The sequence below is a fragment of the Anguilla anguilla genome, chromosome 7 (genome assembly GCF_013347855.1).
Source record: "Anguilla anguilla isolate fAngAng1 chromosome 7, fAngAng1.pri, whole genome shotgun sequence".
Taxonomy (NCBI): domain Eukaryota; kingdom Metazoa; phylum Chordata; class Actinopteri; order Anguilliformes; family Anguillidae; genus Anguilla; species Anguilla anguilla.
The window spans coordinates 38,178,012-38,198,562 of NC_049207.1; the positions used below are offsets into that span (position 1 = coordinate 38,178,012).

Below are 20,551 nucleotides of genomic sequence, written 5' to 3' on the forward strand. Positions count from 1 at the left end.
GTTATACATTACCTCTGCTCCTCTAACAACAATGGGAGCTTTTGGTGGTCATTTAAACTTTCGAATTCAGGGCATGTTGTTATGAAATTCAAACAGAGTGTCTGCCTTTTGTCCTGATAATTTCCACATGTTGTAGGGAAGTGCAGCTCTGTCCCCACCACTCCCCAACTGCAGTGTGAGCACAGCCAGGTCTCAGCCAGGTCTGCTTGTGTTGGCCTTTTTCGATGGCTAGGCTGTGCTTTACTGAGCCTGTACATTGTCAATGTTTTTCTCTGATTGCTGTCTGTCACCATGGTAAGATAATCAGCCGTGGTGTGAACAGGGACACCATCAGGGCTTTTTGGCCCCATGAAAAGATTTCACAGAAAATCCTATTGGAATATTTTTTGAGTGCCCCTGTAGGTCAGTGCCCTTGGGAATCATCCTAACTTATGGCGCCCTTGGGTGTACTGTCTATTTAGGGCCAAATAGCGATCAAGTTTGTATTTCTGTCCAATAGGTCAAATATTTGTTTTGTTTAATATCAAATATCAGCTCTTTAATACAGCAAGAATTCTGTTTGGTAAAATTCTCTGAACTAGGATGTCTCTGTCCTGGGTATCATTAGTAGTGTTAGTATTTACTTCACTAAGTATCGGGACCAATTGAATGAGGGGACTCTTCTGTATGTTCGCCTCTTGGCATTTCAGGGCTTTGTAATGGTAGCAGAAGGGGTTTATCAACTTTATAATGCTTCCAACATTTTATGGCTGTTTTTTGTATGTTAATTAGTAGTGGCTATTGGCCTAATTCTGCCCTTACCGCATTGTTTGTGGTATTCCTCTGAACCCGGAGGACACTTTTACACAATTCCGCATGTACAGTAGGATCGAACTAGACAGTCCTATTTTGCCAATTTTGTGTTGTGATAGTGGACCCCACACCACCTGACTGCCATAGTGTAATTGGTTGGATTACTGATAAAAATTTAGGAAAAAATTAAACAATTAAATTAAACTATTAACATTTTTGAGGAAACTACATTATAAACATGTTCCCAATATTCACACTCTCTCCCCCCTCTCTCTCTCTGTTTCTCTCTCTTGCTCTCTCCCCCCTCGCCCTCTTTGTCTTCCCCCTCACTCGCTTCACAGCAGGCTATTGGTTAATGGATAAGAAATGACACCTACGCCTGTTTTCAGGGAGTTTGCCGTGTGGTCACTGAGGGAAAGGCAGCAGTGATATCTTGTGCATTTTCTCTTAACCTTCATATTAGTTCAGGACTGAATTTATGACGGGTCTTTTCTGGAGACATTGAAGGTTATTTAAGAAGATTTAATCTAATATTCAGATATGTATACCCTTCAGTTACATTTATGGAAAAAAATAGTTTTATTAATTAATATATTTGAGACTGGATGTTAGATCTGTATTATGCAGCAGCTGCCCTGAGTCTTGTTTTATGTGTTAATAGAAGTGGGAACCACTGCACTTATATTACCGATGGTAATTACTTAAATTAATTAAAGTGGAATCATGTCTGTTTGATCTGGCTGCGCATTTGAGTGATTGATATCAAACCTGTCTTTTAAACAAGTGCACTTGCTACCTGCCTACCTGATGTGCGAGACTCTGTAAGAGATTTCACGCGCTTTAATGTGCATCAGACATGAAGCATGCGACGAAGATAATTATAGCGGCGGAGAAAGACCGATCGCGCGCACTCGTAGCGACGGTAGCGTCGCCAGTAAATAATCCAATTAGCCGCCGAATCGCTCATGCTCACGTTTTAAACCTCCGGGGGGGGGGGTCAGGAAGTTCATTCGTTCCTCCACTTCCTTCAGAGTATGGAGACCAAAGAAAGGAGAAGGGGAAGACTCGCAGCTTTCTTTCTCTGTCTGGGATGTGTGAATGCGTGCTGTGAAAGGGTAATTGCACGCTGGCACCGGCGTCTGCACAAGAAACGCAGGAAACCGGGTTTGACTTTGACGCGAAACATTTTCTCTCTGCCAAATGGCGTGTTTTTTGTTTTTTTTTTTCGTTAAAAAAAAAAAAAAAACACAAAAAAACAATTTTCCCTTATTGAAATTTTAGTTGAGCCAACGTGATACCTTGTCAAACAATATATGCAATAAGAAAGTGGATTTGCTGCTTCCCGCTGAAAGTAGCCAAGAAGGGACTCCGTTTGGAAGGAAAGCAGCGTGAAGTTAATCACCTCATTTGTCCCCGCGATCTAACCGTTCAGCATGAACTTCCGCCAAAGTGGTTTAAAAGCGCCGCAAAGTTTACAGACACTCCAGTGAGCGTCATTCCCTTGTTTTCCGAGCAATTACAGCCAGAGAAGTTAATGAAGCGACGCCGAAGATCACCGAGTCTGCACTTTTTTTTTAGGCTGTTTCCTACCTTTGGGTCGCCGAGGGCGTGCCGGTCTGAGGATGCGTGGGCCAGGGGGGCGTGGCGTTCGGCCTTCGGCTGTGTCTGCTGTCGGGCTGCGAGCCGCGAGGGAGCCGACGCCCACTCCGGCACTCCCCCAGCTTCTCTGCATTCTCGGGCTCTGACGGTTCTGTCGCGTATATCTGTCTCCGGTATCTGTTGATGATAGCAATAAATACCGTGAATGCGGATTATTGCAATTGTCGGAAGCGGTATTTCTGCACATACTGAAAAATTGCCTTGCAGTATCAGGTCTCATTTTATTCAAGGAATGTGTATTTATGTTTGTGTGCGTTGTTATGCATCATGTGACAGTTTCATGTCTCTCTTTCAAATGCCTGGGTTGAGGGCTATTTGAATGAGTTACAAGTTTAGAATTTCCTTGCCAGGTTTTTCAGGAATGTATTTGAGTGCAACTGTAGCATGTGGAACACTTGATTAATTGATAAATTTAAAAAAGGTCAATCTGACGGACAGCTATAATACTATAAACATGTCATATTTCTGAGTACCCTTGGGGGGGTTGGCTTTATATCTCTAACAACTGTCATATATCTCTAACGCTGTCGTATGCCGGTGCACTGAAAATTGTAACTCATGGTTATTTGGATGGATTTGCACAACCAAATGTCATTCCACACATTCTGTTATGTGCGCCCATTTCTCTCTCTCCTTCTGCAGTGTGTGCGCGTGTGTGTGTGTGTGTGTGTGTGTGTGTGTGTGTGTATCATCTAAAACGGGCCTGGTGTAAAGCAATTGAAATTCCTGTGACTCCATCCTGTGTTTGGGACCATAAACCCCTATGGCTGCAGGGCCACAGGATGCACTAACAGGGTAGAATGTCTGAAAGGACAAACAAAGGACAGGAACTGTGGCTATTTCATCCCAACTCTACCATGTCTATCGCATCAGCTCGCCATCTCACGCCCCATCTCCCCGAACCGGGCTTTACGCTGACGTTTTTGTGCTTCTAATAAATCCCAATTAGTAGATGCGCTCCTGAATTATTCTTCCGGTTAGCACGCATCCATTTTCACGAGCAAATGCTCCTGAAATGGGAGCACTGCGATGCCAAGCTGATTGTAGGTATGCTATGAATGTAGCAGAGCCTTAACCTGTGTCTTCCTCTTTCTTTGACTTAGATTTTTTCTGACATGAGGTCTTGTGGAGCCTGTTTGACGGTCTAATCGAATCAGCAGAAAGATACTGCAGAGCACTTTCAGGTCAAAGGACATTTCTCAAGACAAGAAAAGGAGTCATTCCGTGGGTAAACCATCCATTTGAGTTAGGATGGTTTAACCTTTATTGCGTCCATAGGGTTATATCCTCTTGAATGTGTTCATGTTGTCATTAGAAACAGAATTGGGTAAGGCGATTCCCTTGTGATTCCAGTGTGCACGTGTGTTGTCTTTACGTCTTTGTTAAAGTGTCACGTGTCAAAATGTGCGTTTTATTTAGTGTATTAAACTGTGCTAGCAATTTACTCATTTCAGACAGAAACTAGATCATTAAACTTACAACGAACTGAAACGCAAGCCAATTCAGAACGCACACACCCCTCGTATGAGGTTCAGTACCAAACTTGAAACCAACTCCTTGTCCTAACTAGAGACAAAATTCAGTTTCCGAATGAAGTACATTTTTTTGAGAGGATTTTCTTTTCCAACCCACTGGTATAGAACAGTGGAGACTTGTTTCATAACATGCACTGAACAGCCAATTGGGAGAAGTTCCCATCTAACTTCAGTCCTCTAATTATTCCTGCTGTTAGAAAAAAAATCAGATCAAAACCTAATCTGATCTTTCAGGAGCCACAGCCATCTTGTATGTGTGTAAATTTTTTTGTGTGTATGAAGGCAGCAGGTTTCCATTTTTCCTTCACTAGGACTCAGTGTTCTAACTTGACGGGAGCTTTCCTGGGTGGGAGCTTTACAAGGAAATATGCAGCATATAATCAGGTGTTACTAAATTTGTCAGGCATTCAAAGGAATCCTTTAGCAGTGCTCCCGTCATCTGTAATGGCCATAATCATGTTCTGTACCGCTTATGCGTTCAAGCAACTGCACGGTACTTCACAAAAAGGAGATTACCTTGTAAGAACTAAATTTAACCTTTTTCTTCTGAAGTGAAATGCATGTAAAGCTCTTGAAATCCAGGTTACTCAGTTTAGAAAAAAATGAAAAACATAATTTGTTTCATGACTGACAGGACCATTGTAAGCTGCAAGTTGCATCACGTAGCAACGCAGCCTGTGCACAGTATTTGGAACAGTACTGCCTGTGTCCCCACCGCTGGAGGGTGAGCCTTAATATTCATTGTGCGGGACGTAACATGAGTTGGTGAAAGCAGGGGGCAGTGAGCGGGCACATATTATCCTATAACATGCCCCCCCCCCCCCCCCCAACCTTCTGACACTGTTTCCTGCTACTATGCATCAGACCTTGTGCAAATACCCGCCCGCCCCCCCCCCCCCAGTGTCACCTGACCTTTAACAAACTGGTCCCTGATCTTCGCCAGTCCTTCTGTGAGACGTATTCGTCACCACTTCTGTTCTCTGCAGATAACGGGAAAAGACGCACAAGAGAGATGTGTCAACGTGGAATCACGCACGTCTTGCCTGGGAGTTTTGAGTGACAGCCCAGTATCAGGAGATCAAATAACACCGGAGATTTGAATCTGGGGGTCTGTTGCTTTCTTGCGCTTTCTCCCTCACCGCCCCGCCTCCACCAAAGCCGCCTCTTTTATACGCTCCTTGTTAATTGAGTAGACCGTGGCTGGGGGATGGATTTTATTTATTTATTTATTTTGTTTAGCACATCAAACTCGGTGATCACAGGGAGCTGATAAAGTGCTCTTCCTTTGAAAGGTTGCCTTGTGAAAGGAGCTGAAGGGTGGTGATCATTGTGCACTTTGTAGCTTTGCCCTTTTGAAAGCTTCTTTTTTTCTTTCTTCTTTTTTTTTTTTTTTTAATACGATGAGATGGCTCGATTTGACTGAGGCGGAAATATTCCACCCGAGAGCACAACCCCACCGGATGACGCAAGGTGGTCCGGTCTGCTCGGTCCCTCAACGGGCCCCACGACACGGAGAGGAGAGCGAAAGAGAAAAGGGAGCGGCTTGAAAAAAGGGATGGAGGGGAATGGGAAGAGGAGAGAAGGAGAGCCACACATTTCAGAGCTAGCTTTACCCGACCAGCGCTTAAAGCGTGCGTTTTTTTTGGACTCCAGGGTGGCTCGACTCGTTGTGGCGCTGGGCCGTGTGGCATCACTGCCCATGGATGAGAGGGAGGGATGGTACTCAAAGAAACATTAGTCCTTCAGCAGAAATTCTAACCAATACGTGCATACACGCAGTAGCCAGAAGGCACAATAGTTGGTATATAACCACCAACAGGTGATCCCTAACAGGTGGGAGAGGGAAAAATGTAATCTCAATGATTAATTTACCCGGAATATTTATTACGCCCAGTGGTTCCCAAACCTGGTGCTGTCCTCTGTCTTTGCTACATCCAAATATCTTGCTCAACTAATTTTGTCGAACGTGTGTTTCTTTCATTTTGTTTTTTCGAGCCACATGTTTGGCTCATTATTATTTGTTGTGTTTTTGAATTTGTCATTATATACCAAATGGTTTAGTGTCCAGGTGTTCACACTTTCGCCAATTAGGAGTCTGCTGACTCACCGCAGTGTTTAAGTTGATCCGTTAAACTTTTGTATATTTTGCAGTATAGCACAATGTGAATATGGGGCTTCATGGCATGCTTAGCTATTTCTGCCATAATGTGGCTTAAGAGGGTAAGTAATCCCTCAAAACGCAAAAAGCGTAATTAAAAAAAAATGAGCAGCTTGTTAAAATTCAGAGATTGAAAACAAGCATACACAGTGGTCCCCAGGACCGAGTTAGAGAAGCACTGTTCAAAACACCGCACGATTTCTTAAAGTTCACTGTATTATTAGTCATTCGGTGGCACTTAAACTCACATTCAGTTCTTGTCTCAAGGGGGGAAAGCGAGCGAGAAAGAGTGAGATAACTAGCTACCCCTCAGCCACTGCACTCACCGATGAAGACATAGAAAATGTCAGTCTTACTCAGTGCAGATGACCCCAGTTCTGCTGTTTCACACAGAACAAAGTGAGCACTATGGTGCCTTAAAGAGAAGTTCATTTGTAACACCCAAAAATATAAAATATGAACCTCTAAAACATGAATGTAATATTTTGAGCACAAGCTATTAACACAATTGCATTATGTGACTTTGAAGTACGACATCTGCTCTGAGAGCATAATTTTGTGAAATAGAATACTCAACAAAAACCCTGCTTGCAGAGTTCTGCAAAAAGCATTATCCACAAAGGACAAACAATAAACAATTCAAGCGGGACAGATTTAGGACAGTGTGCATTATTGAAAACAGAAAAAGCAATTAAATGCGCGATCTACTTCAAAAACGGCCGTGCTAAGTTGAAACGCTAAGAGTTGAGTTGAATAGATGAAAGTCCACTCGCCCAGTGGATTGAAACGTTCAGCGCTCCGAACCCCTCATCTCCCTGGCACTTCAAATCCATTTGTAATACAGTTGAAACAAAACAAAAGTCACAACACCTTGGTGGATTACGTGTACACAGTAAAATATACAATGTAGACTCAGGGAGCACTGAGACTGATCAAGGCAGAGCTTGGCGTGATTTGATATCAAACATGAAAAATACAGAAAATCTTTACATTTCCTAAAAAGGACAATCCCTTAAGAAAACGAAATTTTCTCTCCTTGGTCGTGGTAGAGCTTGCAACGGGTCCTGAAATTTCAGCACGACTCGATATGAGCCCACATAGTTTTTTAGCCCGGCCATTTTGAAAGCCCAACCCGATTTGAACTCAACTTTAGTCAGTGCATCAGTTCTGTTTGGAAAAGATTCAATTGAGGTCTGGGTAGGATCAGTGGAGGGTGCACGGTTGCAGGCTTATGCAGTTCCCCATATGTCATAACTGTTAATGTTCCAGTTGTACAGCTACCATAGGCCTGCATAAGCAGGGTATCACCAGAATTCCACTTATTATTGGGCTTGTTTTTAAAAAATAATTTTCTTGGAAAAAATGCAGTCACAGGTTGTGGTTTTTTTTGGCTTGTTTTAAAAAAAAATCAGTTTGTTGTCTGTTTGAAAATGTAACAAGCCACCTGTTTTTTTCACATTTATGGTTGCTATTGTTCGAGGACACTAGCTAGCTTATTAATTTAGCTTAATTTATTATTATAATTTTTGCTTGGCAACACTGAGTACCGCAGTGTTGCCCGTTGGCATTTGCACAACCATGTGAAAGTTTGCCCAGACCTCGGATTTTCCTTTTGATGGTTGCTGTTGTACTTCATTCTCCCCTGACAATAACTTTTCTTACTGGCTCTGAGGCATCATTTCTGCCACTCACATAGCTTAGTTTAGACAAGCTTGTCTACAACTGCCTCGCAGCTCACACAGTACTTTTCACTCAAATTTTAGAGAGCTCGACCTCTGCCTGATATAAAATAACAAAATTAGGACTCGAAGCAACCTGAACCTTCGGTTCTGGACGGTGTTTTTTTTGTTGGTTTTCTTGGCTCGTGTACAAATTACCACCACAAGTTCACGGTCACGTTGCATTACCGTAATGCAGGGGTTTTCGATATTTTTTTGATCCAGGGACCCCCCTACCCAGGCTCAAAGACATCCAGGGGACACCCATCACATGTTAAAAAAGGGTTACATCCCACCCACCCCCTCCCCCCCCAAATCTATATGTAGTCATTGCATATCAAGTCTGGCCAGGGACCCCTTACAGTGCCTTCAAGGACTCCCCTGTTGAAAACCCAAATTGCAGCTCGTGAGCTAGAGAAATTGTTGTGGCCATGTGAGAGAGGTAGGAAGATGCCTCCATCACCTGATCGGGTAGACTGATCACAGTTCCCTTTCACTGGCTCCTGGATGTGTAGGCAGAAATTCGTTTGGCTGAATGGACTGTGCTCTGTAACGTGCCACCCACAGGGAGTATGTCTGTAATTACTGCATGTGGAATTACTTCATTAAAATGGCTGAATTTCAGTTTACAGTATGCGGAATAAATATACCTGCAATGTCTGTATGTGGCATAATTTTATCTGTAATTACTTGATTACTACATGAGGAATTATTGCATCTAAAATACTGTATGCAAAATTGCTCAGTCTTGCATTACTATAATGTAGTATGGAATTACAGTATGGAATACCTGTATGTGGAATTACTATATGTGGAATTACTGTCTGGAATGACTGTATGTAGAATGGTAGTTGAGTGAGTGTAGCTTTTGGCTGTAGCTGGTAGGTACTAATGAGCAGATCTGACTGGTCTGTGTTCTTCTTGCAGTCAGCTCCTCGGGCGGGACTTCACAGAGACCCACTATGCTGCGAACGGCACGCCTGTGATACTCAGTCCCAATTACACCGTAAGTGAGCGCTCGCTCGCTCTCTCTCCTGCCGCTCTCGCTCCCCGCAATCCCCCTCTCTCTCCATTCTTCCTCTCTCGATGTCTTCATCTCTTTTCTCTCTCGCTCGCTTTCTCCTCGCCCTCTCTCTTCTCTCCTGCCCCGTCTCGCTCTCTCTCTCTCTCTCTCTCTCTCCCTGTCACCCCTCCAGCTCGAAAATCACAAGCCCACCACATGATATTTCAGACATACATCCGCAAGGAGAAAAACAGTCTCACATGCTATACCTCATGACCGTGTTTTCTTAACTCGCACACACACACACACACACACACAAAGCATAGAAACACACACACACACACACACACAGTCTACACACATACACACTCACACATACGCTCATACATGCGCACAAACAAGTACATGCGCTCGCACTGAAAAAAGCCAGAGACTCGAGGGGGTGATTTCGCAGATCAATTATATTTGTCACGTCTATGACACTACCTCCCCTTTGGGCGCGTTCTTTATGGCATCATCGCAGTCTGGCTCTCACATCGTTCATGTGACACATACTGCTGTTCTGTAACAAACTGGCCCACGGGCATTGAGACATATCTTCACGGATCTGTTAGCCTCTTCATCAGTCTCCTCGGCCCTGCTGCGACAGACGGAGTTAAACTCCTGTTCAATGCGCGTTCAGAAGGATATTTCAATCTGCAGAGCGGCCACAGTTTCGCTATTTAATCATTCCCTGTGCGTGAGGGGAACGGAGTGAAATATGCCAGGCGTTTTAATGGGACGCCATGGCTATTTTTCTCAACAGCTCCAGCTCTGGGTGAATGGCTACTTTTTCAATGATCTGTTAGACACTAGAAATGTGGGTTGGGGGGGGGGGGGGGGGGGGGTCGAGCAGATTAAGATTTGTCAACTGCTGAGACGATAGATCTTAAATACGCCCACAGTGTCTCGTATGGGGTTAGGGGGTCGCTTCATGGATTTTATCAAGAACATGAGCGAGCATCAGGTCACCTGCAGGTAGGCAGAGCGCAAGTCGCAGGTCGCTTAATGTTCGGCGGCGAAGATTCGATTCCGGGTTGGGGAGGCGAAATCCTGAGCTCCGCTACCGTTTGAACCTCTCTGGCGGATACTTGCCGCGGGTGGAGCGGCAATCTCTCGAACCCCGGGCTCCGCGGCGTCTCTGACCGCGGCGTCAGATTCGTGTGCGAACTGTGAGCGGCTCGCTTTGGCTGTGAGATCTTCTCACTTTGGCTATGAGGTCAAAGATCTTCTCCCCGCTGCCTCTGCAACACCGGAATAGTGCCGCAAGCTCCAGTGGCAAGCTCGATTTGGCTCTGGGGCTTAAGGGTCAAGAAACATCATTTTTTTTAGTCCATATCACCCACGCCTACAGTACACTATTTAGATGACTCAATATTGGGAGGACCGTCTAGATCGACTAGGCATTTATTTATGTTTTATCGACTATGAATACCATTGCTTTTAAAGTGCCCGCTGACGGACCCTTTTTGCAGAGTACTACACCGAGTATATTTTTTATCGATTGATTGAGTTTGCTCATTTGCATCATCCCGAACAAGAACCACTCCATCCCGGACGAAAACGACACGTGTCGGCATTACAACGGGATTTGCGTGGATCTGTGCGGCCAGGTTTAATGCTGTCCGCGCTGCAAGTGCCACGCTAAAGTGACAAACGTGGCACGGTGGGCTGCTAACGGCACAGGACGTTTGCTGGCAGGGCGTGTTATGCTCTTAGCACGGGCAACGGAAGCAATCAGACCGGAGCAGAGCTCCAGGCTAAGAGCCAGCCGCAATGAGGCCTGGTTGATAACCCTCTTTTATTTTTTTTCATCATAAACATAGACCGATATCCAAACCTCTCAGTAAATCAAACTTGTGTGTATCTGTGAGGGGAGCGGCCATTTGCTTGTGTAAAACAGCTACCTATAATTGTACATTTAGTCTACGCTCATTAAATGTATATGTATGTATATGTGGGTGACAAATTAAATGTAAATCCTGAATAAATGAGTGAAGAAACATAATGAATGCAGATGCTTCCATACAGGTGTACTGCAAGATACAATTAAGCACTTAACATCCTATCATGCTCTATAGCATGTACAAAAATGCTGAGCAGGCCCAGTTGACCTCAATTTTGGAACAAGATGGAAAGAGGACAAGATCTAAGTGGCTGTGAAAGAGATTCATTATTGGGGCACGGTTGGGCTGAGCTTCAGTCACAAAGCCTGCTCAACTGGCTTATGTTTCTGTAGGAACAGTGCCTAAAGTGACTAAAACTGCATTTAGATCTATGGGAAAGACATCAGTAAATAGAGTCGAAAATTGTGGTCGAGAGCGCACATTCGATGACCGTGATGCTCTTGCATTAGTACCATATGTAAGGAAAAACAGAAGAGCAACTCTTCCTCAGGTGACTGAGAATGTCAATGTAGGACATGATCAAACTGTGTCAGCAAGAGCAGCCTGTGGAAAACTACATAGAGATTGATATTATAGCAGGGTTACAGTGCATAAACCCCTCATAACAAATACAAATGCACATTTGAGTTCAGTGGTGCAAAAATCATAGGCACTGGTCTGAGATGTGGAAAAAAGTGATATGATCAGTTGAGTCATCCTTCACCATATTCTTGACAAGTATGTAACGTACATCAAGAGAATGGTACAGCCTTGAAAGGTTGAACCCCACAGTAAGGGGGTCTGGTGGTTCTGTTATGCTGTGGGGGACATTTTCCTGACATGGTTTTGGTCCACTTAACCCTTTTGAGGGAAGGGTCACTGCAAATCAAAACAAAGTTATTCTGAGTAATCACCTTTGTCTGATGATGAATCATTTCTATCCTGAAGGGAGTGGTCTCATTCAGGATGACAATACCCCCATCCATAGGGTTCAAGGGGGTCACTGAATGGTTTGATGATGATGAAAATAGTTTTGTGAATCATATGCTATGACCTTCGCAGTCACCAGATCTCAACCCAACTGAGCACCTATGGGAGATTTTGAACCGACAGTGCTGTCCACAACCATCATCAAAACACCAAATGAAGGAATATCTTTTGGAAAAATGGTGTTCCATCCCTCCAGTAGAGTTCCAGAGAATCCATGCCAAGGAGCATTGAAGCTGTTCTGAAAGCTTGTGGTGGCCACGCACCTTTGTGTTAGGTACTTTGTGTTAGTTTTTCCTTTAATTTGTCATCTGTCTGTGTGTGTGTATATATATATGTGTGTGTGTGTGTGTGTGTGAAAGGAGGGTGGAGTTTTTGTTTGTTTTATGCTGCAGACACAGGAAAAGCAGGGAGAGTAGTGGATAGCACAGAGCTCAGAGCTCAGAAGGTGCCATAGTGGGGTTGGATCCTCTGCCTGCCATATATACACTATATGACTAAAAGTATCTTGACACCTCTTGGTCTGGGGCTGTTTTTCATGATTTGGGCTAGGCCCCTTAGTTCCACTGAAGGCAAATGCTACAGCATGCTATCACATTCTAGATGATTCTGTGATTCCCCAACAGTTTGGGGAAGGCCCTTTCCTGTGTCAGCATGGCAATTCTCCCAGACACACAGCAAGGTCCATATAGAAATGGTTTTGTCCCGATCAGTGTGGAAGAACTTGACTGGCCTGCGCACAGGTCCTGACCTCAACCCCATTGAACACCTTTGGGATCAATTGGAAAGCCAACTGCGAACCAGGCCTAACTGCCCAATCAGTGCCTGACCTCACTAATGTTCTTCTGGCTGCATGTAAGCAAATTCCTGCGGCAATGCTCCAGCATCTAGTATAAAGCCTGCTTAGAAGAGTGGAGGTTGTTACAGCAGCAAAGGGTGGACCAACTCCCTATTGTTGCCTATAATTTTGGATGAGATGTTGGATGTCATGTGTCCACATACTTTTGGGCATTCGGTGCATATGTACAGTGCCCCTGGGCAACGGCAGAGTGAAATTCGTTATTTTGCTATACACGTAAGGCATTCGGATTTGAGATCAAAAGATGAATATGAGGCGAAAGCAAAATCGGCTTTCATTTCATGATAATTGTATGCCTGTGTTTTACCATTTTTCAGAACAGCTGTTTTTGTGTTGAGTCCCTGCATTTTGCCTGTATGCTCAATTTAAAAAAAGGAATCTGGCCCTCTGGGAGACGTAGTTGAGCCTTACTACATATGATTCTTATGCAGACTTCACCTTATAAGGCCTTATAAGATTTGTTATTTTATTTAGCATTTCAATTTCTTAGAGGTTATACCACAAAGGTATGTCCTCTCTCTCCTTCTTTCTTACAGTGTTACTGCTTTATTCGGTATGGTCTCAATGCACACTGTCAATAAAGCAAAGAAAATGTGTGGCATGGATGTCAAGGCAAGGAAAAGAATGGTCTGCACAGTATCTGGGCGTATAATTATCTTAGAACTCGCCATTAAATCACCCAGTCAATATCTCCGCATGTAGACTGAAAGAGAAATCAATGACACTCTGCTGTTCAAGAAGCGTGTTTAATGAAAGAAAAATATCTGCTCCATTTCTGGGAACTGTATCACTCAAGGAAATGCCAGTGGGTTTGCTGTTAACTTAAAAACACACGCGTGCAGTCATTCACTCACAAACACACATAGGCTCACACACGCACACGCATACACAGACACGGGCGCATGCACATGCTCACACTTACAGGTTCACGCAGACGCGACACGCGAAACGCACACATTCACGCAAGTGCGCGCACGCACGAAGATCGGGCTAGCAGGGGAGCCGGTGTGCCATATTTATCCCCCACCTACCCGCTCTACTTCTCAAGGAAACATCTGGACAAAGAGACAGTGGCAAAAGACAGATGGGCATGACCACTTCCTCTTTCAGGCACATGAGCTCACACCGTCTGTATCGGTGCAAACCGTTGTAAACACTGCGCGTGTCTTTTTCTTGAAGCTGAACGAGACACGGTTGCTTGTGCGAATTAACGGACCGGTCGCAGCTCACGGACGTCTGCTTCAGTTAGATTGCACTCTGGGTAAACGTAAAAGACTGATTGAAAAAGATTAAGAAAATCATCTGCTCTCTTTGTTCATTCCTAGATTGAATTCCAGCTTTTTCCCCATAAGCCTAACTGATATTTGGTTAATTGAATCCCCCTCCAGTACCCAAGCATTGAAAACGTCCTTAAGGAAATCAAATATTATAGCTGTGCAAACTGCCAACTGACTTGTGCTAAACGACATACTTTAAAAACTCCAGGCAGAGCCGTCTGGGTAGTGTAGAGGTATAAGCACTCACCTACCACCGCAGAGACCCGGGTTCAATCCTCCAGCTTGATTGTTGCATTAACGACTCCTACTTGTTGGTCGGGGCGCCTGTTCAGCAGGGAGGGGATCTGGGGGAGATAGTGTGAACCTCCGCACGCCTTATGCTCTCCCAGTGGAACTCCTCGCTGTCAGGTGAAAAGAAGCGGCTGGCGACTCCACATGTATCGGAGGAGGCATGTGGTAGTCTACGCCCGCCCCAGACCAACAGAGGATAGCGCATCGACCAGGACCGTGATTCACATGGGGAATTGGTATAACGACTATATTGGGGAGAAAATGGGAGAAAAATAGCAACAAAAAAAAGAAAACCACCAGTCTGTGCTGTCACTCAAGCACATTGCCGCTAGATTAAATTTGATCCCCCCCCCCTACAATTACCCTCCACAACTTCCCAGTCATCCTCAGTGGCACGTACATCTCCCCACCCACTGGTGCTAGCTGCTCCATAGTATTAAGTGGCCTGTAGGGGCTGCGTTTTCAAGAACAAAATCAGACTGAAGGGTGTTTTTCTTTCAAATAGTCTCTAAGGAAATATTTTCCAAACACAAACAGAACATTGTAAGAACAACACTGGTGATTTGGAAGGGCTTGGGGAATCAAGAACGTTTCTTTTTTTTTTTTTGCTATCAATTATGCTCATAAATTTTTTTTCCAGCGTTTTCATAACATCTTGTTAGCTGGGGCCCTTCTGAATACTTAATGTAGTTGTGGATATTATCCTAGGCCTTCCAGCCAGTGGATATATAATATCTCGAAGACTTTAACAGTGTTTGTTGACATTAAACACACTTACTGTGTTTAAGACTGTGAAACATTTATTGCACATTATTTGACACAAAACTCCCTCAGTGCGCATAACGTTGTACAAATATTCATAATGTGCTATTTGACACGACACTCTCGCAGTGTTTAAAACCAAACAGATATCCATTGTGTTTTTACGGGCCACCGCTGCTGGCGTGGAGGAGTACAGCTTGAAGCACTGTGGAGCAGCGCCCCCTGGAGGACGAATGACGTGCAAGCAGGGATGGAGCGGAGGGCAAAGTCTTAAAGCGGCGTACGCGCGGGAGCCTGTCGACACGGAGAAGCCGAGACCCGCCCCCGCGCCCCAATCCCACCGACCGCGGGCGGCCGACCGCCTCCAATATTGTTCTCCTCAAACCTCGCGCTTGTGCTGTCAGAATAAATGAGCTAATTTCATGGTCTGGCGAGCAGACAAAGCCCTTTAATTGTTGGGAATTGTCATTTAAGTAGTGATTGAGGTGCAAGCAGTAAAACGAATAATCCCCTAAGTGTGGTGCCGGGAAGGAGGGGGGAGGGAAAAAAAAAACCTCTCATGGAATCCGTCGGGCGGGAAATAATGTAAGGTAACGTTGGACAGGCGCGTGATAACGGAAGAAGAAAAACAATTTCACTCGAGAACTAAAGGGGGTCGCGTTTGAATGACAAATTGATCCGTAAGATCATTTGAAATCTGTTTTTGCGTTTTCCCTTTACGCAAAAATTAGCAAAGAACGGAAGATATTTGCATTGCTTAATACTTCGCAGAGCAAAAATAACAAATTTATTTGTCCACTTTTTATTGCAGTGTTAAAAAGGTGCAGTGACCCGTGCTATTAGGAATGTAAGTGGACTGAAAAAAATGAAACGGAGGGAAAATTTGTGCCACTTGCTGTGTTTATTATAGTTTATATATTGTCTAACAGGCTCATATTTTGTTGCCAGTGTGATGAACATTTTCTGGCTCGGTCTTCAGAAGGCATGCGTGCTGAAACATGGGACAAACAAATTGATCATTTAAATATTGAAACTGCAAGCCACCTCAGCCACTCAAGTTGTTTATCTTACTTCACTTTACGTTGCGAACGCACAAATTGATGGAATAGGCTACAAATTATTGTCAGATGAGCTTTAATCTGGAACCCACAGTGGCTGCAAATCTGCTGCAGGCTGTGACACTTCTCGGTGTAACCACATGTCCACGGTGTTTACTTTAGAAATGTATGCCCTCATAAATACAACTTTCCACAGTACAAAAAACTCAGGCAAACAAAATGTCATCATTTGGAAAATCTGAATGCGGAGACTGACAATGCTTTAGATGTGAGTGGAATGTTTCCAAAATAAAGATAAAATAAAAATGTATTCCTCATTACTGATAGATAACTACTATGTAACTTTGATAAGGTTGCCTTGGTGATGTTAGCTTGCAAGAAAACCTTTTCTGCTGCTGTTATGGTACTGTAGGAAAGGCACAGATTAAGAAACATGAGAATAACCAACCAGAAATTTTAATATGGTGCATTTCTCATAACATAAAGTCATACATGCTTTCTTGGTGGTCCATAATTTGACAGATCGTGATCGTAGTCTAAAAAATAATGGCACAGGCTAAAATATGTGCAAGCCAAATTTTATTCGGGAGCTGGGAGATGTTGTATTTCTTTCGTTAATTAATTTACCATTGATTGAAAGAATACCATGTAGATGTTTGTTAAACAGATATGAGCTCAAAGTTGAGAGTTTAGTTTGATGTTAGAGTCAACACCTCTCAAAATCAGCCATAGCACACCACCTCAATACTTACAGGCTCTTTGGAAAGGTTACACAAAGAATGGTATTCAAGTGTCTGTACTTTCCAAATCTTCATTTAAACTAGGACTGGAACTGGGTACTATTGTCACATAAGACCAGAGTTGATCTTTTTGGCCATGTACACCGTCATTAAGTTTGTATAAAGGCGGATGCATTCCAGAAAAAGCACCTCATACCTGCTCTCAAATATGATGGTGGATCAGTGATGCTTTGGGGCTGTTCTTTGCCCATGGTCCAGGGGTCATTATTATCTTGTTAAGATCAATGGCCTAATGAATTCCACTAAGTACCAGGACATTCTAGCCAGAAACCCGGTTGCTTCTGCAAGGATGCTGAGATGGCTATGGATGGAAAAATGACAGTATGTTTTCGTAATGGTGTTATTTTTTTTTCGTTTTGTGTCTTTCTTATACATCTTTATCAAGGGTGCCAATCATTTTGGACTGTATTTACCAGTCATTTAGACTGTATCTTTCACTCATTAAGCATATGTGATTAGTTGTTGTTGTTGTTTAATTTATTGAACTCACTTGTAGTTAGGCAGCATTCCCTGATGGAGCACACCATCAAGGATTTTTTGGGTGTGTAATTAACATACACAATGTGCACAATTGTAAAATAACGTTGATTTTATGGGGTAGAAATAACCAGGTTCAGATACAAAACTCGTGGCATAATATGAATATGACAGAAAATGAAATGAGCTCCATCCCTACTATCTTTCTTTGGTTAAAAGCGCAAAAAAATCATGGGATGTCAGTGTCATGTGCTTGTTCTTGGGGGAATAAGTCGAAAACACATTAACCAGATACTCACGGTAGCGTGAATTTCTGCTTCATCGTGGCACTGATGGCTTTCATTATGAAGGCTAGCTCGAGCACAGCCAGTAAGGTAATCCCCCAAAATGCGTTCCCTTCACCCGTGACAGTGACGCCCAGAAGCACTGCAGTTATTGTCATAGAGATGGATTGAATGTTATAAAGCCTGTTAAAATGCAGTAAAACCTTCTGATCCCATATTTTCTGCATCCCACAATGGCAGCCCTGCATACCCATACAGAAATTTGTGCACATATATGTGATTGACGTGTATGCAAATGTTGGGTTTTTGCATGAATGAAACATATTTCTTGAAGATATATTGAGATGGAAGTTACATATTTAAACATATGTCACATGAAATTTGGCCCATGATCTAGCATACATCAACATATATGTGCATATACAGTGAGTGAAATACTTTTTAAAAATTGATTTTGCTCTGTACTCCACACATTTAGATTCATAATCAAACAATTCACATGTGGTTAAAGTGCAACTTTTATTTATTTATTTATTTATTCTCAGCTTTTATTAAAGTGTAATATTATACATTTTGGTTTCACAATGCAGAAATTTCAGCCATTTTTATACATAGGCCCCCCTCCCCCCATTGCTGGGAACCGTAATGTTTGGGACAAATAGTTTTACAGGTGTTTCTGATTAGTCAGGTATGTTCAATTGCTTTTTTAGTGCACATATAAGAGGCTTTCACAATATAGTCTTGATCCTAGGCTTGTTTTTGGAGTCTGTTGACGTTTGATAACATGAGGACCAGTGTTGTGCCAATGGAAGTCAAGGAAGTCATTGTGAAGCTGAGAAATGAATAAACAGTCAGAAACATAAGCCGAACCTTAGGCTTACCAAAATCAACTGTTTCACACATCATTAAGAAGAGAGCAAACCACTATCAAGCTTCACTGTCTGCACAGTTCTGAGAAAAGGTCTTGTGGACAGAAGAGACCAATATCAGAGTGATGGCAGTAGCAAAGTATGGAGGCCAGAAGGAACTGCCCAAGATCCAAAGCACTTCCTCATCTATGAAACATGGTGGGAATGTTATGGCTTGGGCATGTGTGGCTGCCACAGGTACTGGCACAGTGTCTTCATTGATGATGTAAGAGCAGATAGCTGAAGCAGAATGAATTATGAAGTGTACAGAAACATCTTGACTGGCTAAGTCATTCAACTGGTCTGAATCCAAATTAACATGCTTTTCATATGCTGAAGAGAAAACTTAAGGCAGCCCCTGAAACAAGCAGGAGCTGAAGATAGCTGCAGCATAGGCCTGGCCGAGCATCACCAGAGAAGATACTCAGTCTTTCTATTAAATATGGACATATATGTCCACATATTAAATTACTGCATTGGTATCATCTCCCCAGAAATGGGGGTCCAGGTACCTGCCATTTTTCTGCCAGCTCTGAGCCAGCATCTCTGACCTGTTAAAGGTCTGAGAATAGCCAGAGATTGCCTTGGCCACCAATTTATCAGATAAAACTGTAGATAAATAAACTGCAGATAAAACTGTGAGTCCTGGGGGGAACTCATTAGAAGGCCACCTCCTGTATGGTTCCGTTACTCTCACTTGTATTGTTTATTGCTCGGCGGATTCCAGGGCGAAGCCTAGGTTGACACGGCTCACTTTTTGTGAATTATCCAGTGAAAAGCGAACGGCGACGCAACGTGCTGGTGTAATTCAGGGTAAGTGGCTGCCTCGAGAGTGCGGTTGTAGGACTCCACCTGGGAGCAAACCCTGATTACTTTGGGCTGCAAGGCCAGAGTCCCTGTAATCTACAACATGCTGCTGATAGTCTTTGACCCGTCTTCCTTCAGGGCAGTTAGCCTCCCATCTGGATTGTGTGTTTTTTTTTTTTTTGTGTTTTTTTTTTTTACACCACTTTGGAGTGTGTTTGTCCGCGTCTGTGCGGGGGACACGGGGGTTGGTCTCTTTGGAATAAAAGAAGAAGAGCGCTCAAGGTTGAAAAAACTTTGTCAAGTCAACTTAAGGAGTTATACTGACTGAGGACAGCCACTCTGTCTCTTAACAGGTCCCATGTCGACTCGGTGGTTAAATTTTCAGAAAGCGTGTCTCACTCCTGCAGCTGTAAATTGGTGTGGTTCCTCCAGGGGACGACGGCAAATTCAGAATTCTCCGGAAAGCTGTTTGAAAAAAGCCAGCATGTGCCGATAGTCGGTGGGCACAGAGTGTTCGGAGAGGGTAGTAATCCTCTGTTATGAATGAGGAGAGGGATTTGGGGCCATTGATATACAACATCGAGGGCAGACCCGGAGTCTTGCAATTCTCCAATATCCCAGACTCTACAGGGCACAGAGCAAGTTCTCTGGCTGTGTAACAATCAACCTCTGAGATAATGGTGCCTGAGCTTCAGAATGACTGAGTGTCCACACCTCAGACAGCCAAATATGCCCAGGTGTAACAAAGATATATATTTTTTTAAATGCATATACAAACAAAAATTTGGCACACCATGATAAGTTTCAGGTCTTTTTTTAATAGTGCCAAGCTTCCGGCCAGTTGACCTTTCGAATGGCATTTTATCCCAGGGTGCCAAAGTTTATTTTGTGCGTGTTTTTGTTTTTTTTGTTAAGAAGAAAACAGTTTTATTGGGTCTGGTCTGGTTATTTGTACAATAAAGCACAACTCTCAGCCCCATTCTGGCTCTAATGACTGTTGTGACTCTGGCCTCGTGTGCGATGCCTTCGAAGCACCACAGTGGACCAGCTAACTGCAGTAACTCTGGCAGAAAGTGATTTTAGTGTCATACATAATGTACGAGTCTCTAATGGCTTTTATTTTCCCCTCCTCCTCCTCCTTCTTCTCTCTCTTTCCTGCCCTTTCTTTCATTTTCTCATCATCTCTGCCTCCCGCTATCTCACTCTTGCCCCTCGTTCCCGCTGTTTCTGTCATCCTTCGCTCCCCCCTCC

At 43.6% G+C, this 20,551-nt stretch overlaps 1 protein-coding gene and 1 long non-coding RNA gene across 3 annotated transcripts in view; one reads left to right on the forward strand and one right to left on the reverse strand.

Annotated features, from left to right (window-relative positions):
- The window catches only part of LOC118231732 (disintegrin and metalloproteinase domain-containing protein 33-like), a 156,751-nt gene that overhangs the window by 84,120 nt on the left and 52,080 nt on the right, over positions 1-20,551 (forward strand). For both annotated transcript variants that reach the window (XM_035425875.1, XM_035425876.1), the window contains exon 4: positions 8,790-8,868. In XM_035425875.1, coding sequence (XP_035281766.1) covers positions 8,790-8,868 — 79 coding nt within the window. The remainder of the gene's footprint in view (positions 1-8,789; positions 8,869-20,551) is intronic.
- Positions 2,042-14,271, reverse strand: LOC118231733. Its single transcript, XR_004766134.1, has 2 exons — positions 14,161-14,271; positions 2,042-2,568 (listed from the first exon to the last, which is right to left on the reverse strand). It is a non-coding gene; the product is annotated as an uncharacterized LOC118231733 (long non-coding RNA).